This window comes from Camelus ferus, chromosome 28, assembly GCF_009834535.1.
Source record: "Camelus ferus isolate YT-003-E chromosome 28, BCGSAC_Cfer_1.0, whole genome shotgun sequence".
Classification (NCBI taxonomy): Eukaryota; Metazoa; Chordata; class Mammalia; order Artiodactyla; family Camelidae; genus Camelus; species Camelus ferus.
The window spans coordinates 3,056,245-3,075,258 of record NC_045723.1 but is presented as its reverse complement, the minus strand read 5'-3'; the positions used below and the strand labels follow the sequence as shown (position 1 = coordinate 3,075,258).

The window sequence follows — 19,014 nt, the reverse complement described above, 5'->3', positions numbered from 1 at the left end:
TTCATTTCTATTTCCCCCTCTGCATCATCTCCTGATTAGTGATTTTTTTCAGTGTGGTAAGATAAACTTTTACCAATAATCACACACTCAGACCCAAGCATCTCTCATCACCTCCAGGGATCTATTTATTCCAGAACTGCAGAAACACATTTCTGTTTAAGAATACTCTCTGCCACGTTGTTTATAATGGGAAAAAGTTGGAAATAGCTTGTATGTCAAGAAAAATGAGGAAAATGGTTAAAAGTGTCGAGGCATCCATGCTATGCAATACTACTTCACCATTAACATGACACTGTCCAACTGCAACATTTGGGCCTTCTTTAGATTCTGATTTCAACACCATATAAAAAACATTTATAAGACAATCAAGGAAATCTGAACACTGACTGGCATTAGTGATGTTAAAAAAATTCCTATTTTTTTTAGGTGTAATAATGGTATTGACTGTTTATCTAAAGGTAGAGTCTTTTAGAGACACAGACTGTACTTACAGATAAAATTATATGTGTCTCGGATTGCTTAAAAATAATCCTGAGGGACAGTGTTAGTGGCAGGGGTAGAGATGGAACAACACTGGCTTTGAGTTGGTAACTGTTGACGGCAGGTGATGGGCACACGGAGGGAGGTACACTCTACTTTATGTGTGTCCGAAACTTTCCTCGATAGGGAGTTTTAAAGGAAACATATCAAAATAATGTTACATCTTTCTATTAAAATAAGATGGACTAGCTGGAAAAGAGAAAAGATTCCTGCATTCAAGTCCTAGCATGGCTCCAACCTCCGTGCGCCTTACAGGCTGGGTCGGGGGTGGGGGGTCAGGCAGCCTCTCCTCTATCCCCTCGGCCACTGAGCCCCCCATCCGTGGACAGCCGCTGTGCTGAATTCTGCAGGGTTCCCCTCTCTCTTATTCTTAGACATCTGAACTCAGAATTGCAAGCGTTGGGTGTTATTGTGGTAAAGTTCTTAAAAATCCCCTCAAGAATGCACACAGTCAGCGGCTGTGTGATAATGATTGTGAACAACTTCCAAGGAGAAGAGGAACAGGGCAGCTGTCCGCATGTTGTACTGCACGTGCTTGTGGCTGGGGACAAACTTTTCGGTGTCAGCATCACACACAGACCCAAGAAGCAGTGTCTTGATGGAGTAGGAGGAAGTGAAGATGGAGAAGGAGGCTCTGGAAAACTGCTGGGTGGCCCAGAAAGTGGCTCCAGTTTTGATGGAGACATAACCCCAAAGGCACGCATGATGAGTCTGACCAAAGTTGTTCCATGAAACTGGGGTGTGGGGGTGGAAAGGCAACATGAATACACAAACAGGTGTTTGATGTCTGCTGTAAGATTTTTTTAAAGGATGTGCATCTAAATTAGCAAAAGAAATATCATAAGCAGACGTGTGCTGTTTCATCTATTTCCCTGAAAGTTGACTAAACACCATTTTGCACTGCCTCATTTGGGCTGGTCCTTATCGCTGGGTCCCATGAGAGAGGGGCCGCGCTGACGCTCACCTGAGGAACAGCTCTTCCAGATGGCTGCGTGGCTTCAGGTGCGAACAGTCCAGGATGCAAGGCAGGGGCTGATTCCTGGGCAGAAACACAGCCTCGCCGGGATGTACCGGCGGGATGACCTGCAGTGACGTGGAGAACCTCTCCACCAGCTTCCTGGCAAAGCAAGAGGCAGAAGAGCCAGGTGTCAGCAGCTGCACCTGGTCTGCAGCCTGGAGCGAGGCCGGGGAAGGCCAGACGGCTGCCCCCGCCCCGCAGCCACGGCTGGGGGTGGGGTGGGGGTGGGGACCAGACCAGGGGCACAGCGCCACCTGCTGGCAGGGAGAGCGCCTCCCCCTCCCACTCCCTGTCAGACACCCCAGCCCCTCCGTCCTGAGTCCAAGAGCCAAAAGTCCTGGTCCCCAGTCCCGCCCCACCCATGGGCTCTGTTCAGTTCAGACTTCCACTGAGTGCCCACGACTGTGGATGCCAGGTGCTGAAGGATGAATCGGGCCCTTGCACGCCCAGGAAAAGTGTAAACAGATCATGGCAATGGCCTCCAGCAAGTGGGCTCGTCTCGGAGCTGCCCCACGGTGCTGAGGGGCACCAGTGAGAGAAGCACCTGGCGCAGCAGGTCGGGGAAGGTCTTTCCTCTGAGCAGCGTCCTCAAGCTCTTGTGAGCAGGAGGACTCCCTGGGGAGCCTGCTAAATGCAGGTGCCCAGGCCCGCCCTGTCCTGAGAGTCTCACTTAGGGAGTCAGAGCTGGGCCCACGGACCGGGAAGGAACAAGAAGAAGAGGAGGCAGCACAGTCCAACTCGATTGGGATGCATCAAGGGAGGGGCGAGGATGAGTCCCAAGGACGAGATCCTCCTCTGCACCACTCAGGGTGGAAGGATCCCCCAGCATAGTACCTGCTAGGTGAAAACAGCAAGTTGCAGAATAGGATGTGTGTGTGTGTGTGTGTGGGGTGTGCATGTGCGTGTGCGCGCGCACTAGCCACATGCAACACCCCCACACATCTGACACACCCAACCATGATCCTGGTCATCCCTGGGGAACGGGATGGGGGAGGGGAGGGAAAAGGAGACACCCTGGTTTGCTTCACACAACAGTGTTCGGCTTGATCTGTGGTCTCACACAGCACGTACTTAACAATAATAAATACAAACTAAGACAATCCACGGGCACCACACGACCTCCTCTCCCAGAGGATGGCCCAGATCTGGGTTCCCAGCCAGGGTCCTGAGACAGTGAGCTCGGAGGGGGACGCAGCCCGGGCTCCCATGAGGACCTGAGCAGCTGGCACCGGGGGCGGAGGGGTGAAGCCAGCGGTCCCACCGCTGGCCAGAGGAAACCTGTCACTCTCTGGCTAAGTGACCCAAGGTAAGGCACCGACCCAGTCACAGGGTCGCCCTGAGGAAGAAAGGGCGCAACGGACGGGAGTGACGTCGGGAAAACGGGGAGACTCTGACCCTGCAGCATTTTGGAAGCTGCCTCTGCAAACCACCACACAGATGGTAAAACCATTTTCAGTTCTGATCATTTCTTTGCTGTTTTGAGTTTCTGAGCATCTACGGCTTCCTATATTATTTTTATAATTTAAAAAAATGTACGAAGTCTGTAAGAACTAGAGGCTCATTTGTAAAAAGGTCTTTGGCCTGTCCCTCCAAACCGTCGTTCAAAGGGACTTTTGTGAAATTAAATATAATGTATGTGCATTAGTAACAGCTCTGAAATGACGCCTGCACGTCTAATTGAGGATTTCCTGTGCGGCTCAGAACTGAGGATAAAGGATGATGCTGTGGTTTAAATATCCTCCCCTCCCCTGCTCCAGGACACACATAGGGTCTTTTGACCTTAAGGAATAGAGAATGCAGGACGTTGTCTATTCAAGATGCAAGCAATTCCAAGAGCATGGGCAGATAATCTGCCCAAGATGACTGGGGGCCTTTCTCTGCTGGACAACTGTGGCAGCCACATGAATCCTGGTCACAGACGACCTGTCTGCCTGGATGGTGGCTAGCCCCCAGCCTCGGCCTCACCCCTTCCAGATCCTCACCCCTCCCTGCCATCCCACTCCACCCCCGGCTCCATTCAGGGATGGAAGAGGCTGTCGGCTTTGTACATCAACTGAGTAATGTTCTTTGAAGCAGAGAGCTGAACTGTCCCATCAAAATGATCCCACATCAAAACCACCACCTCAAAGTGGCTGTTGTCAAAAAGGCTTTCTCAGAGTATGACTTGAAAATGTCACGTGCCCAGAAAATTATCAGCAATTTCAAAGCCTGGAACATCGTCTGTCTTAAGCTGGTTGCCCAGATAACTCCCTTTCTATGGGGAATTTCAAACCATCCAGGCCATGACTTCCAGAATCCCGGATGCACTCAGAAGAAAGGCAGAGAGCTAGAAGGGCTATTCTCGCTACAGAGAGGTTTTCAGACATTTAATTCCAAGGCAATCTAACCAGAGAGTGGGGAACCTGGAAACCGAATCCACAGCCCCCAACACAGAGAGAAAATTGCTTTCATCACTCATGATGCCACCAAGGCCTTTGGCCCAAACCCTCTGATTCCATTCCGTCTTCGTGCTCTGCCAGGAGTCATGGTGACCTTGTGGCACCCCCCCGCCTTGGGGCAGCGTGTGAGAACTGGTACCAGTTGGGAAGCAGACGTCCCCTAATCTAGGCCAGGGGCGGCACCTACGCCCAGGCTGCGGCTACCTCCTGCCTGTTCCTGCACGCAAGGTTTCAGGACAACACAAGCACATGTCCCCTGCCCACCTCAGCAGCACAGCCAGGCAGCTGCGACAGAGAGTGTGTGGCCCTTGAGGCCTAAAATATTTACTGTTCACAAGCCTTACAGAAAGTCTGTTGATCCCTGGTCAAGTCCGGAGATGAGTATCAGGAAAACTTGCAAAAAAAGCAAATGGTCAGCCAAGGTGCTGCTTGTGGTCCTCTCTGGGCAACAGGGACAGTGGGAATCACCTGGGGGGCCTGCGGGTGGAGCCCCCCACATCCTCCCTGTGAGAGGACGCAGAACAAGGACTCGGAGCGCCTATCGAAACCAGACCCATCCCTGCGGGACCTGAATGACATCACTCAGACGCACAGAAAAAGCAAAGCCCAGACAGGCAGACGGTCCAGGGTGTGTGGACCAACCTGCCCCCAGTCACATGGGGGCACATGGTTCCAGAGGGAGGGAAGGAAGGAAGGAAACAAAGACAGACAGACAGATAGGAAGATCTATCCTGGCCCCACCTCCCTCCTCAGCTGCCGCCTATTTTTCTCTTTTGACTTCTCCTCTTGGTCTGGGAATCTATTCCAGCCAGGCAGGTTCGCCTCAAGCTGCCCAGCAGAGCCGCTCTGGTCAAGGTCACCATCACCTCTACATTGTATCCCTGGGCCCCTGCTCTTCTCTCTATACCAGCTCCCAGGGTGATCTCATCTGGTTTTGAGGCTCTAAATGTCACCTATATGTGATGATTCCCAAGCCGACCTCTCTAGACAAGGGGGTCCTTGTCTTGACTCATCCCTGGGGTCTCCCAAGTGAACCCTTGTTCCCGTGCCTGCCACCCCCCAGCCTGTGTCACTCAGCCTTCCCCAACTTAATTAAAGACCACTCGGACCTTCTGGCTGCTCAGGCCACAATCCTTGCGGACCCCTTTGATTCCTCTCTTTCTCCCATTGCCTCCATCCAGCTCATCAGCAAATTCCATTAGTTTTACCCTGAAAATATACCCAGAATTTGCCTCCTCTGCCCCACCCTGCCCTCACTTCTCCCAGATTACTACCATGGACCCTCTGGCCCCGCCCCCTTCTTCCACCTCAGCCCCACGGCCCCTACCCCCGTCTACCCTGGACATGGCAGCAGAGGACACTGCTCAGACGAGAGGCAGAGCTCCGACATGGAGCCCACCTTAGCCTCCCTGACCTCCTCCCCCTCCCGCCTGCTCCTCGCTGCTCCCCCACCACACAGGGAGTGCTCCCACTGCAGGGCCCTCCTGGAACTGCCTCTCACCATCCTAGGGTTCTGCATAAGTCATCTGCTCACGGAGGCCTTCCCTGAGCCCCTGTCCACACCTCACAAAACCCTCCCAACACCCCACCCCCAGCTTAAGACAGATGGTGTACCAGGCTGCTTCAACACCCCCACACCCCGACAGCAAGCAACACAAGGGCAGGGGTCTTCCCCTGGTTCTGCTCCTGCTGTATCCCCAGAGTCCGCACAATGCCCGAAGTTGGCACACAACAGATGTTTGCTGTATGGACAGACAGATGGACAGACAAATGGATGGATGGATAACCGGGTACCCTGAAGAAGGATTCAGTTGTGGTTCTCGGGCATCTCCGAAACTCCACAGTACAGTTGAATCCAGCCCTCCCTCCAGCCAGCAGGCCAGCAGACTCCAGCCCAGACGACAGCTCTGACAGAAGCCACCTTCTTTCCCCAGAAAAGGGAAGACAAAAAATGTCATGTGGCTGTATTCTCCCATTTAAAGGCAGTTTTCCTTTAGACTGTGGCTTTGTGTAGTTACTTTCTCAAGAGACCTGCTTCTACAAGGTTGGGCAGGCGGGTGGGAAGAGGAGGCCATGTTTTGTCATCTCTGTGTCCTCGAAGGTCCACGCTAGACCCTGACACACAGTAGGTGAATAACTACTTCTCAAATCAATGAACGGATATGGGTTTAAGAGAAGGAAGCAGCTTGAGAACTCAAAAACCACACACAAATCACTGGCTGCTACTGTCCAAAACTGAGGGCAGGTCAGCACCTAAACCCTCTGCCTGGGGAGGCGGGGGCGGGGACGGGGACTCGGCCCTGCGTAGGTGGACCCTTGCCCCCCACCGGTGCCCACTCCCCACCTGTACTCGGGCGTGAGAGGCGCCTCATCATCACTGAGATCCAGGGAATTGAGGTCAGGACAGTCCCGCAGAAGCAGCTCCTCTCGCTCCTGCTCCAGGGCCTGTTCCCTGCAGGGAGGAGACCCAACAGCTGGGGTCAGGGCAGCTCCTGCTCGCCCAGCCCCATCACTGGGCCGTGGGGCCTCCATGGACGCGGCCAGGCCGAGGCACAGGGACCAGGGAGCCCTGTCTCCCCGCACAAAGGCGCACAGCGGGAGAGGCTGCGCTCTATCAGCTGTGTTGCCTGAAAGCAGGACTGTTTTCACTACACAACCTCAGAAGCCCCTTTATTTGTGCAGCTTGCTCTGGTGTCTGCTCGTTCTGTTAACACACCAGGTCCAGGGCTTAGCCCTTCTGCTCCTCCCAGGGTCCAGCCCTGCTGATCTGTGCTGCCCATGGCCCCCTGGAGCCCCGGACACGTCGCCTGTCTCTCTGCCTTGGAGATGCCGCCCTTTGACCTGGCGACCGTTCCTCACACTGGTTATTAACCAGGGCACGCTGACGGGGGTAGGGTGGGCTGCTTTATCCCGAGAGGAATTTGCTAGGAGTCTTTGAGAACGAACCCTGTGAAATTTCTGCCAACCCCACAGCAACGAAGACCCCATGACAGCCCCTCCGCACTCACCTCTTCTCCCACAGTAAGTAATCTAAGCTGTTGACATAGCACTCTGCGCCCCCAGAGGGGAACTGGAGAAACAGGATGCGGCCGTGGGGAAGAAAGACAAAAGCAGAGGGAAAGAGAATAAAACAGAACCTAAGTTAAGCCCTTTATGTATTTTGTTTACTTTTCTGAACAAGCAATACATTCACCTGATTAAAAATTGAAAAGCATAAAGGCATACAGTACAATGTCTCCCCCAGCCGCCATCCCCAGCAACCCAGTCCCCCCGCACAGGTGCCCACGGGCGGCCACTGCTGGGTGTGTGTGCAGAGATGCTCTGTGCACAGATAAAAAACAGTAATGTATCATAGATTCTCTCCTTAAACACAAATAGTAGCATATTACACCCACTGTCCTGCACTCTGATGTTCAATTAATGGTATGTCTTCAGGATCATTCCACATCAATACTAAAGAGATTTAAAAAAAAAAATCCACCTTCAGGGGACTCTGATGGATGGCTAGAACATAACACACTAGTTCCCTGGTGGTGGGCTTTCAGGTTACTGACAATCTTGGGCTATTACAAGCAAACAAGTCCTAGTCTCAGAACAGACTTCCTGGACCTACAGGCACTCAGACGTCCCCAGAGCCGGCCCAGCAACAGTGCATTCCCTGCCTGAGGTTCGTTGCTGAAGTCTCCATTGAGGAATCCCAAGTCTCTGGACCAGAGTCAGCAGAGGCTCTGTGCCAGACCTGGCCCAGACCCCGCGCCGAGGTCCTTTCTCCAGGCCCATGACCTCAACCTCAGCTCGAAAGAAAGACTTGAAGGGCCCCAGACAGGAGCAGCATCAAAGGTGGCATCAGCCGAGCCATCTGTGAGCAGGAGCGAGAAGCAGAGACACAGGGGCAGACAGCTTCAGGGGCCCACGCTCCCAGCCCCCAGGGCCCAAGGGCTGGGGACAGGTTGGTGTGTGGCCAAAGGGGAGTGGCTACAAAAGGGTGGTCTGGGGGTGACCAGGAGGGGTGGCTGAAGAAAGGTGGCAAGGAGAGGAGGCCAGGAGGTGGCCCCAGCTTACCGAGGTGCGGGTGTTCATCCCCGGGGCTGCAGCCTTTGGGCTGGTGCATGCCACGTTCCAGAACAGCTCCCCCAGTGAGGACGGGTCCCCCTCTGGGTCCGAGTCCCGAGGATCCTGCTCTGCCTCCCTGGGCAGCTGGCGGGCCAGTGTCCTCAGCCCCGGAGGCCCCAGCGCACCTGCCTGCCTCCGGGCCAGGGCCCCCCGGTTGGCCTTCGCGGCCCTCAGGTTCAGGAATTCCACGGGCGGCGGGCTCCAGTCGCTGGGGAACATGTCCTCGGTTGCCTGCATCTTGGGCTTCTTTGATGACTTGGGAGCTGGAGCAGGGGTGGGGCTGCACAGGCGCCGCGTGGGGCACAGGAGCCCCTGGTGCAGGCTGGGCAAGAGGATGGGCCCATCGGTGGCCTGGACCCCTGTGGGCGGGACAGAGTGCTGCAGTGTCCCCAGCTGCCTGCCACCATCCCCACCATGGGCTGTCCACTCCCTCCCGTCCCCAAACCTCGGAAGGACTCTACCTGTTAAGGTGAGACGCCTATCTTCTCTCCAAGGAAGGTCTAGCACAGCCTTCTGGACCCTGGCCATCGGCACACCACTGGGCGTTTGGTCCTGGAAGGAACTCCTGTCAGGTAAGTGGGCCTCCAGGAGAGAGCGAAGTGCCCTAGAGAGGAGGGCCCGGGCCCACGCGTGCCCAGGAAGGAAGTCCCCCTCCAGCTCCACCCCAAGCACTCAGCACATGCACCACAAAGACCAAGTTGCTGATATGCAGGGGCCTCCATCTGACCTCTCATTTCAAGGACGTGATGGGCAAGCGTACGGACAGCAACGTTTTTTAAGCCAGTAAGAAATTCAAACCAATGCAGCTCAGCGGAAAGGCCGAGTCTCAGATGACGTCCTGCACGTGTTGCCCACTCGGTGTCACCTGTGTAGGGCTCTTTGCTCACAAGGGGCGGGGCGTGGCTGTCTGGCCCCTGCCATCTCCCCTGTACCAGCACTGACCAGGCACACGGCAGGCTCAGGTACACTTCTGCTCAATGAATGATTCAAAGAGACCCTGAGGCTCCAACAGGCCTCCGCCCGTGTTAGGAGCTGCCCTCTCTCAGCTGGGGTGGGCCCTGCCACATACACAGACACCTCTCACCACAGCCGGCCCAGGCTCAGATAACCTGAAACACAGACGAAAGGCCAATGTCTGAACGAGCTAATGATCAAAGGAAATGACAGTCTATAAAAAAATCAAGCACTGACTCAACAAGGGCTCACACTCAACAGTAATAAAAGAAATTTAAATGAATATTACTATGAAGCATTATTCAATAATAATGAAACACTCAAAAGATCTATTTATAACAATGATTGCTGACATGGCTGTGAAGAAATGCACTGCTGTTAGCACTGGAAAATGGTTTACTTTTTTAAGAGAGCAATCTATCAATACAAAAACAACTGCAAAAACGTTCATAACCAGGAGTAGAGAACCTCAGAAATCTGCCCCTCCACAAAAGCAATGATTAAGCTTGCAAAATCTGTTGGAACTCTGGAATCTAAATTAAAAAACTAACAATGAGGGTTGTGCTTAATGAAGAAAGATGCTGCTAAATTTCAGTAAGATTATATTCTGCCTTTTGAATTTACCTACCTATTATTCCCCACTCCCAGCTCAGAGGCAGCCGCGGGGACATGTTCATGGTGTGGCTTGCTGGTGCCGGAGGAACAACACAAACTCTGTTCTCAAAGAACTGTGGTTGTGTGTTTTGACCTGTCTTGCAGCTCCCAAAAGGACCAACTCAGGGTCTTGTCTTTGTTTTACTCCCTTCAGAACTTTTTCAGGGATTGAGGGGCCTCGTGGGGAGCATTTGTTGAAATCATTTAAAGACACATCTATGAGCCAAAGCCACCTGGAGCAAGAGATAACAGGTGGGGCAAGCAGCAGAAAGGCTGTGCAGCCTGAAAAGGAAGAAGCTGAGGAAGGAGAGATAAAGTTTCTAAAAAGCTCCCACAGAAACCAGGGTCTAGAGGGCCACCTGCATGCCCAGGGCTGAGGTGTGCTGAGGGGAGACTTGAGAAGACCATAAGCTTTCTCCTCTGACTGCTCATTAGGCTGCACGTGCCCAGGAAGTGAAGGCTACGGCAGAGCTGCAAAACTGGCTACAGGCTGAAGGAGGGCTCCAGCACAGAGCGGATCTGCTAAGTCCAGAAGGGTTTTGTTGTTGTTGCTTTGGCTCTAGGCATTGAGGAAATCTCTATCAAATCACCAGCCGACCACTAAGCTAAAGGAACAGGGGTTCAGTGACCACACACAACCAAATAATACAGTCTTTACAGAAGTAGTTCAGAAAATCACTAAACAGACAACTACAACTCACAACAAGTGGCAAAAACAAACCCCAAGGAGCTAAAGGAAATGATGGACAAAGAACTGAAAGAAACCAGGAGAATGATATTTTACCAAGCAGAGAATATTGATAAAGATTTAGAAATTATAAAAAGGAACCAAACAGCAACTCTGGAGTTGAAAAGTACAAAAACTGAAATGAAAAACTCACTAGGTTTCAACACCAGATGTGAGTGGGCAGGAGAATCAGTGAACTTTTATTTTTTTCATTTTATGTTTTTCAAATCAGCCAAGTCTTGTTACTTTTATTTTATTTTATTTTGAGCCAAATCCAGATCACTATTTTTGTTTCATACAATTTTTAAAGGTTACTTTCCATTTACAGTTATTATAAAGTACTGGCTCTATTCCCCATGCTGGACAAGACATCCTTGAGCCTGTCTTACACCCAACTGTTTGTATCCCCTGCTCCCCCACCCCTAATATTGCCCCTCCCCTGCACTGGTAGCCATTAATGCTCTATATCTGTCTGTGAGTCTGCTTTATTTTTGCCATATTCATTAGTCTGTTGTATTTTTTAGATTCCACATATAAGTGATATACAGTGTTTGTCTTTCTCTGTCGAATCAGTGAACTTTTAGATAGGTCAGTTGAGATTATTGAGTTTGAGGAACAAAATAAAAAGAGAAGGAAGAAAATGAACAGAGCTTCAGAGACCAGTTGAACACATCAAAATATCAACATGTGCATACAGGAGTCCCAGAAGGGGGGGAGAGAGAGAGAGAGAGAGAAAACTACACTTCCAGGAAGCTAACCAAGGTCCAACAGGATAAACTCAAAGAGATCCAAGCCTAGATACATCATAACCAAACTACTAAAAACCAACAAGAGACTTTTAAAAGCAGAAAGAGGGAAGAGATGCACCACCTACAAGGGATTCTCAGTAAGACCAACAGCTGATTTCTCACTGGAAACCATGGAGACCAGCGGGTAGTGAGATGAAATATTCAAAGTGCTGAAAGAAAAGGTTATGGACCAAGAATGGTCCATACACAACATATCTATCCTGCAAAAAAAAGGGAAATTAAGATGTTACCAGATAAAGAAAAACTGAGAAAATTCATTGCTAACAAACCTGTCCTACCAGAAATACTAAAGTAAGTCCTTCCGGCTGAAGTGAAAGGATATTAGAGAGTAACCTGAATCCATGTGAAGAAAAAAGAACAGTGATAAAGGCAAGCACATGGAGAATACACAACAGACAATATAAATGTATTTTTCCTTTGTAACTCTTTTTCTCCTATCTGATTTAAAAGACAACTACATAAAATAATAATTACAAATCTGTCTTTACGGGCACACGATGTGGAAGTATATAATTTATACAATAACAGAATCAAGGATGGGGAGGAAACAGAGCTATCCAGGTGCAAAGTTTTCGCATCCTACTGAAATTAGGTTGGTATTAATCTGAACTAGACTGTGAACTATGTGATATATATACAGGTAAACAAAAATGTAAGTATTACTGTATTTTTCATTTGCAAATCTTATTTTACCCTACATGATTTAAAAGACAAATGCATAGAACAATATTGTACAAACCGATTGTGATAATCATTTCCTGATGTAAGTCAAATCATTATGCTGTACACCTTAAACTTACACACTGCTGTGTGTCAATTATATCTCTACAAAACTGGGAAAAAGAAAAACATTTAAAAAATCATACACCTACATTAATGTACATGCAATATTTAAAGATGTACTCTGTGACAATAAAAATATAAAGGGGAGGGATGGGGCTGTACACGAGCGGACTTTTTATATACTATTGAAGCTAGGTTGGTATGAATTCAAACTAGTTAATCTAAGATATAAATCATAATCTCCAGTGCCACCACTAACAAAATAACTTTAAAATATACAGAAAAGGAAATGAGGAGGGAATCAAAATGGTACACTAAAAACAAAAATCAATTAAACGCAAAAGGAGGAGGTAATAGAGGAACCGAGGAACAAAAAAGATTCAACCTTCGTAGAGCATCAACTCAATCGTGTAACTTCCTCTGTTCAGAAGCCACTGCCGGGCAAAGGTATGCATACGAGGCATCTTTAGAAGGTAATAAAAATATTCTCTACCCTGACTGTGGTGGTGGTGGTTACTCAAAAAACTGTATGTAATTGTCAAAGCTCACTGACCTGCACATCTGGAAAGGGAGAATTTTACTGGATATAAATTATACTTCCATAAACCTAACTTAGCAAATATCACCAGCTTCCACTTAGCAAAAAGACCAACTTTTCAACAGATAAAATTATTTCCACATTAGAAATCACCTGGAGAAAAACCTAAGATGCAAATTCTCGTTAATTGAAAGTGCTTCTGGAATAACCAAAGCCGTCTCCGTGTCTAAAGTGTCCACTCTTGGCCTTCCCAGTTCCGCCCTCCGCGGGGACCCTGGCAAGCACTAAGGAATCATGGAACCCCGACCCTTGTAAAGGAGAAGCGGGAGCAGTGAGGGGTTCAGGTCTTGACAGGGATCCCCAGTGGCATTTTCTCTCCCACAGTGGGGTGATACTGGGGCTGGGGTGTGCCTTCAACGTGGGAGGTCCCTTTGGCCCTGAGGAAACAAGAAGGACCAGGGTGGGGCCGTGGAAAAAGGAGCCAGAATGGATAAGCCAAGCAGAGGATGTGGCCTGGCAGGCAGGGGAGCGGCTTTCCACCAGGCCTGAGGTCCACCAAGCAGGAGCGCGGGCGGAGTGTCCGGGTGTAGAGCATCAAGGCACACGTACTAGTCAGCCTCGGCCGCTGTGACAAATACTGCAGACTGGGGGCGGGGGGTGTCAAACACGAGACATTTATTTTCTCACAGTTCTGGAGGCTAGACATCCAAGATCAAGGTGTCAGCAGGGTCGGTGTCTTCTGACCCTGGCTCTTTGGTTTGCACATGGCTGTCTTCTCCCTGTGTCATCCACATGGTTTCTCCTCTGTGTGTGTCTGTGTCCTAAGCTCCTCTTCTTCCAGTCATACTGGATTAGGGCCCACCCTCAATGACCTCATTTAACCTTAATCAACTCTTTAAAGATCCTATCTCCAAACACAGTCACACTGTGAGGTGCTAGGGGTTACTAGGGCTTCAACATTTGAATTCTGGAGGGTCACAATTTAGCCCATAACAGTGCATTTGGCAGGAAGCGCCCTGAGCTCTGTGGAAGGTGGAGGCTGGTAGTGGAGGCCCCTGAAAATGCTGACCTTCCTTTGTGTGTATCACAAAGGGTGACACTAGGAGGGAGGGTATAGCTCAGGGGTAGAGCGTGTGCTTAGCATGCACCAGGTCCTGGGTTCAATCCCCAGTACCTCCATCAAAAAATAAAATAAAATAAAATAAATAAATCTAATTACCGCCTGCCCCCCCCCACCAAAAAAAGACATTGACACTGAAAGTCCAAGCTCTTTCCAGTGTTCCTGATTTGGACATCATTTTGCTGCCAATACGGCCTGACATCAGCATGATCACAGAAGACAACCCAGATATTAGCTCAAGCAAACACAAACTGAGCAACCTTCTACCTGAACTCTCAGAGGTTTGATATGTAAGTGAGATCACAGGTGAAGACCAGCAGAAGGAAGCTGCTCTTATAACTACAATTATCTGAAAAGCTGTTGGGTCCATAAATAACAATATATGTAGTGTGAAATGTCTCCATTCCTAGGAGCACCGAGGACTGAGACCTGGATACAGCAGTGCACGCAGAGGCTGAGGAATACACGGAGAGGAGAAGGTGTATGACAGCGCTGACGCCTCCAGTTTTGTTTGTTGAAGCATTCTAGCGGACAAACTGCAAAGTTGTTCGGGAGTAAAATTTCAAAATTCTGCAAAAGTTAAAAAGTGATAATATATATTTCCTTTGCTTACTGGTAATACAAGGAAAAGGGCTTTAGAAAACAGCCTGGAAGTTCCTCAAATGATTAAACACAGAGGTACCACACGACCCAGCAAAACCATTCCTAGGTTTTGCTACAAGAGGAATGAAAACATTAAGTCCACACAACATCTTGCAGATGAACATCCACAGCAGCGTTATTCACAATAGCTAAAAAGTGGAAACGACCAAAGTGCCCGTCAGCTGCTGAGTGGATCAACAAAATGTTGTATATCTATATAACGGACATTATTCAGCCATAGGAAGAGTGAAGTACTGATAAACGCCGTGTCGTGGATGAACCTCAGAAGCATTACACCAAGAGAAAGAAGCCAGACTCACAAGACCACATATCGTGTGGTTCCACCTAGAGGACATGTCCAGAACAGGCGAGTCTGGAGAGACAGCAGCTCGGGAGTTGCTCAGGGCTGAGAGAGAGGAGGGACGTCGGGGTGAGGGCTAAAGGATGCTGGGTTTCTTGTGGGGGTGATGATGTTTTCTAAAACTGGCTGGTGACGGTTGCTCAGCTCTATGAACTGTACACTTTACATCGGTGAATTGTATGGCATGTAAATTACACCTCAATAATTTTTTTTTTTTAAAAGAAAAGTGAGTACAAGGAGAGTAAAGCTAAAGGTCATCAGTGACGATGGTGAAGCTGGAGCTTCCAAGAGGACAAAGGAGAACACGGTAAAAGCTGCTCACACAGCAGACGCTGATCAAGGAGGAAAAGAGAAACAAAGACCAAAAGTACCACTAAAATCTTCCAGGAATGTTCTATGTGAATGATAACGCCTTCTGAGAGTTTATGGGGGGATTAGAGCTACTCTGTTTAAAAAACACTCTTATTCGGGGTTCTTAGCACAAAGTTGCGTCTAGAACATTTGGCAAAGGCAAGATAACCGCCCTAAACCAAGCAAACGCTTGTCCATGTAGTACCGTGTAGTAAAATATAAAACGAATCAGAAACTGCTGATGCGATGAGACCAATTCCATGCAGACAAAGCTGCGTGCAGTGGGGAGTGGGGGTGGGGGTGGAGGAGTGGGAGGGGAGGCTATGCTCTCCTTTTTAAATCGGTTTCTTTTCTGAGCACAAGTGCTTTCTTGTCTTCCTAACAATGCAGAGCCCACCACGTTCAGGAAACACAGCACAGCCTTTGTTCCAGCCCAGAGCTGACAGCTTTGGCTGTTCTCAAGATCGTGACAAGCAGGATGCTCTGGTTCAGCAGTTCAGGGCTCTGGATGGAGCACAAGGTGGGAGCACGGCGAGGTCGTGGCAGCCCCCCTCGCCCCCACCACCCCTGCCCTAACACCTGAGTGCGCGGATGAAGTCTTGTCTCAGGCCCAGCCCAGAAGGAAGCTCAGGAAATGAGGTGGCCAGTGCTACTGCACATCTCTATGTGCCTAAGTCATCTGGGGCTGCCTTAATAAATACCGTACATGAAGGGGTGGGGGGTCCTTAAACCACAGATTTATTTTTCTCAGCTCTGGAGCCTGGAAGTCCAAGATCAAGGTGCCGGCAAGGTAGGTTACACTGAGACCTTTTCTTGTGCCTCATGGGAAACCGCCACCTCGCAGTGTATTCACATGACCTCTCTTTTGTGCGCTCACAGGACAAGGAGAGGGAGAAGGGGAGAAAGCGAGCATGTGTGCGCCCTCATCCCTTCCTCTTCTGAAAACACTAGTCCCGGCATGGGCCCCATTCTCAGGACCTAACCTAACTCTAATTACCTCCCAAAGGCCCCACCTCCAAATACCATCACGCTGGGATGAGAGCTTCAACATAATTTGGGGGGAGACACAGTCAGTCCATTATGACACGAAATATACCAAACATCACTCTGCTAGGTACAAATCAAATTAATCAACATTAAAGGAACAATAAAAGGTCCTTTTGATAGACATTTAGGTTGTTTCTTATTTCAAGGTATTACCAATAAAATCGCTAAGAATATCCTTGCATGTGTCTTCTGAAGGACATAAACACTCTTTTCTGTTTGGGTATCCAGCAGGATACACAAAATTCTGATGCTACTATACTATGAAAAACGTTTAGATTTGGCAAGCTCTCCCTGTCAAATACACACAGCATATTTTATCTATAATATATCTATAGTTCCCACATCTGTAATTCTTTTTGGAGAAAAACTGTGAAAACTAGTCTTTTTTTATTTTGAAGTAATTTCATACTTCAAAAGTTACAAAAATAACACAAAGAATTCCATATGCCATTCATCTAAATGCCTCAGATGTTAACATTTCACTGTACTTGCCTTTATCATTACCTCTTTCTAGCATGTGTGTGCATGCCTGTGTGTGTGCGAGTAAATGTGTGATCTTGACACTGTTGAAGAGTATTGGCCAGTTACTTTGTAGGTTCTATAAACCTGGGTTTGTGTGATGTTTCCTCGTGATTGGGTTCAGGCTGTATGTTCGGGGCAGGAATATGCAGATGTGACGCTGTGTCCTTCCCGGAGCCTCACATCCGAAGGCACGGATGTCAATTCCTCCCATTACTGGCACTGCTAGCTCTAATCACTTGGCAAAGGTAGCTATCTGCCAGGTCCCCCTACCATAATATTACTGTTTTCCCTTTGTAATTAATCAGTGTCTTATGGGAAGATGCTTTGAGATTATGTAAACATTTCTGTTTCTCACCATACTTTCATTTCCTAGCTTTAGCATCCATTGATGATTCTTGCCTGAAATAACTTTTATGGGAATGGTTGAAAACTAGTTTTTTTTTTTAACAGCTTCAAATTTTGCAAATATCTTACAATAATAATCAGTATTTCTCACAAATCAAACTGAAACCTGGAAGATCATCAGACATTTGCCATAAAACGTTGCCAAAAATCAACTATACTTCAATTTAAAAATCCCCAAAGTCACCTTCAAAGATTAAAACAATAAAACTGGCAAACTGATGGTGGCACTGGCAGTGGCTGCATTCCCATGCAAAGTGTAACCCTCCTCTGAAGGCCAGAGAGGCAGCCAAAGAAGAGAGAGGAAAACCTTCCTTAAAGTCTCCACTTCTATGCAAACCACCCCTGACAATTTTGGTGCAGGTTGAGAAAAGACATTTTGTATCTTAAAGCATCTGATTCTAGAAGGAGCACATAAGGTCAGCCAAGGCAGGGATGGGGAGCAGGGGTCAAGGCTGGCAGATCCGAGGGCCCCCGGGCTCCAGCCCATGTCTCCTCTGGAGACAAAGTAGAAGGTAAACTTTGACCTGTGTTTCCAGGAAAGTCTCACTTAGCTCTGTAGCTCTCCCCAGCCTGGGACCCGCTCACCTGTTTAAATACCAAACCCAGCAGACAACCTGCTGAGCCAGCTGGGATCCTGCTATTCTGTGGCTTCACTAGCGAGGTTCCCTGGGAGCAAAGTCACTAAATGAGCTGACACAGAAACAGGTTCAAATTTATAAGTGGACTAAGTCCCAAAAGCTCATTGGGAAAGCCAAGGGTTAGAAATAAGAAAGATGGGGGCTGGAGAGAAGTAAGTTCTCCAGGTTAGCTCGCAAAACCAGTAACTCACAAAGCAGCTGCACCAAGGATTGCAGGCCATGAATGGAACCTTGACCCAGAACATGATACCTACGAGACACAGACTGACCTAGGCACCATGAAGACAACTTGCCCCAACTGGTCCAGCAACAGTTCCGCTCAGCAAAACCTAACTCAGCATCTCTGATGCGTCAGGCCTTGTGCTGAGCACTAGGACACCAAAGACAGAGAATACATGGCCTCTGCCCTTGAGGAGCTTGTGGCAGTGGGAGGTGTCTACCAAGGGACAGACCCAGGGTCACCGGGCAGCTAAGCCTGGCTGCCGCAAAGCATGTGTCACTCAAAGGCATCGATTTACCAGTGGTCATGCAACAGTCCAATTTTACCTGGAAAGGAGACATCCCCCAGCTCTTTCTTCCCTCTCCAATTCACAAAGTGATACATTTTTCATACTGTTGTTCCTGGCTTACCAACCCCCTCCCTAAAGTTCCTTGAAAACATTAGCATTTTCAAAGAAGAGAAAAATGAGCCACAGTAGAAATGTGTAACAGGTCATCATTTCTGCCTGAGTCTCTAACTCTGAAACCTGCGGCCACTGGACCAAGGTCACAGTTGACTACGGTACTTCATCAGAGCTAAGATGCCACTGATTCTCAGAGCACCGCAATTTTCTGTGCCACTACGAAAGACAAAAAGCCGCCAGGGGGACGATGGCACAAAGGAAGACACCATCCACTGTGGACCTGGCTCAACATCGAGCTGTTAAAATGGGAACAAAGATGCATTCTAGAATCAATTAAAAAACAATAATTCTGGTTAGTCTGACATGCTTCAAGCACTGTGCACTAGGTGTTGAGACAGGAACACAGGAGGGGACAAAGGTGACAATGTCATTGCCCCCCTCCAGCCAAATGGGGAGACACACTCAACATCTAAACTTGACTTCTTCTGTTGTCTTCCTCCCTCCCAAGCCCCCAACATCCAACCAGCCAGGATCCTACTCAATCTCACTCATATTCTTTCCAGGCTAAGGGCTGAAACCACCTCAGTGCGTGGACGGCTCTCTGGTCCCGCAAAGCTCCCTCCTCTTCAATCCAGGCCCGGGACTGTGACTATAACACACCTCATTGCAGGACTAGTGCCTCCCCAAATGCAGCAAACTCATGCCCAAGACCTTTTTTGTTTGTTTGTTTG

The 19,014-nt window shown here is 49.0% G+C and overlaps 1 protein-coding gene across 7 annotated transcripts in view; it reads right to left on the bottom strand.

Moving 5' to 3' along the window:
• The window catches only part of FAM178B (family with sequence similarity 178 member B), an 85,116-nt gene that overhangs the window by 64,807 nt on the left and 1,295 nt on the right, over positions 1–19,014 (bottom strand). For 6 of the 7 annotated variants that reach the window (XM_032469608.1, XM_032469606.1, XM_032469610.1 and 3 more), the window contains exons 2-6: positions 8,571–8,661; positions 8,059–8,468; positions 7,005–7,066; positions 6,341–6,448; positions 1,505–1,657 (exon numbers count right to left, since the gene is read on the bottom strand). In XM_032469608.1, the coding sequence (XP_032325499.1) occupies positions 1,505–1,657; positions 6,341–6,448; positions 7,005–7,066; positions 8,059–8,468; positions 8,571–8,661 (824 nt within the window). Of the gene's footprint in view, positions 1–1,504; positions 1,658–6,340; positions 6,449–7,004; positions 7,067–8,058; positions 8,469–8,570; positions 8,662–8,836; positions 9,072–19,014 lie in introns of those variants that run through there. The other variant, XM_032469609.1, reaches the window with a different exon arrangement.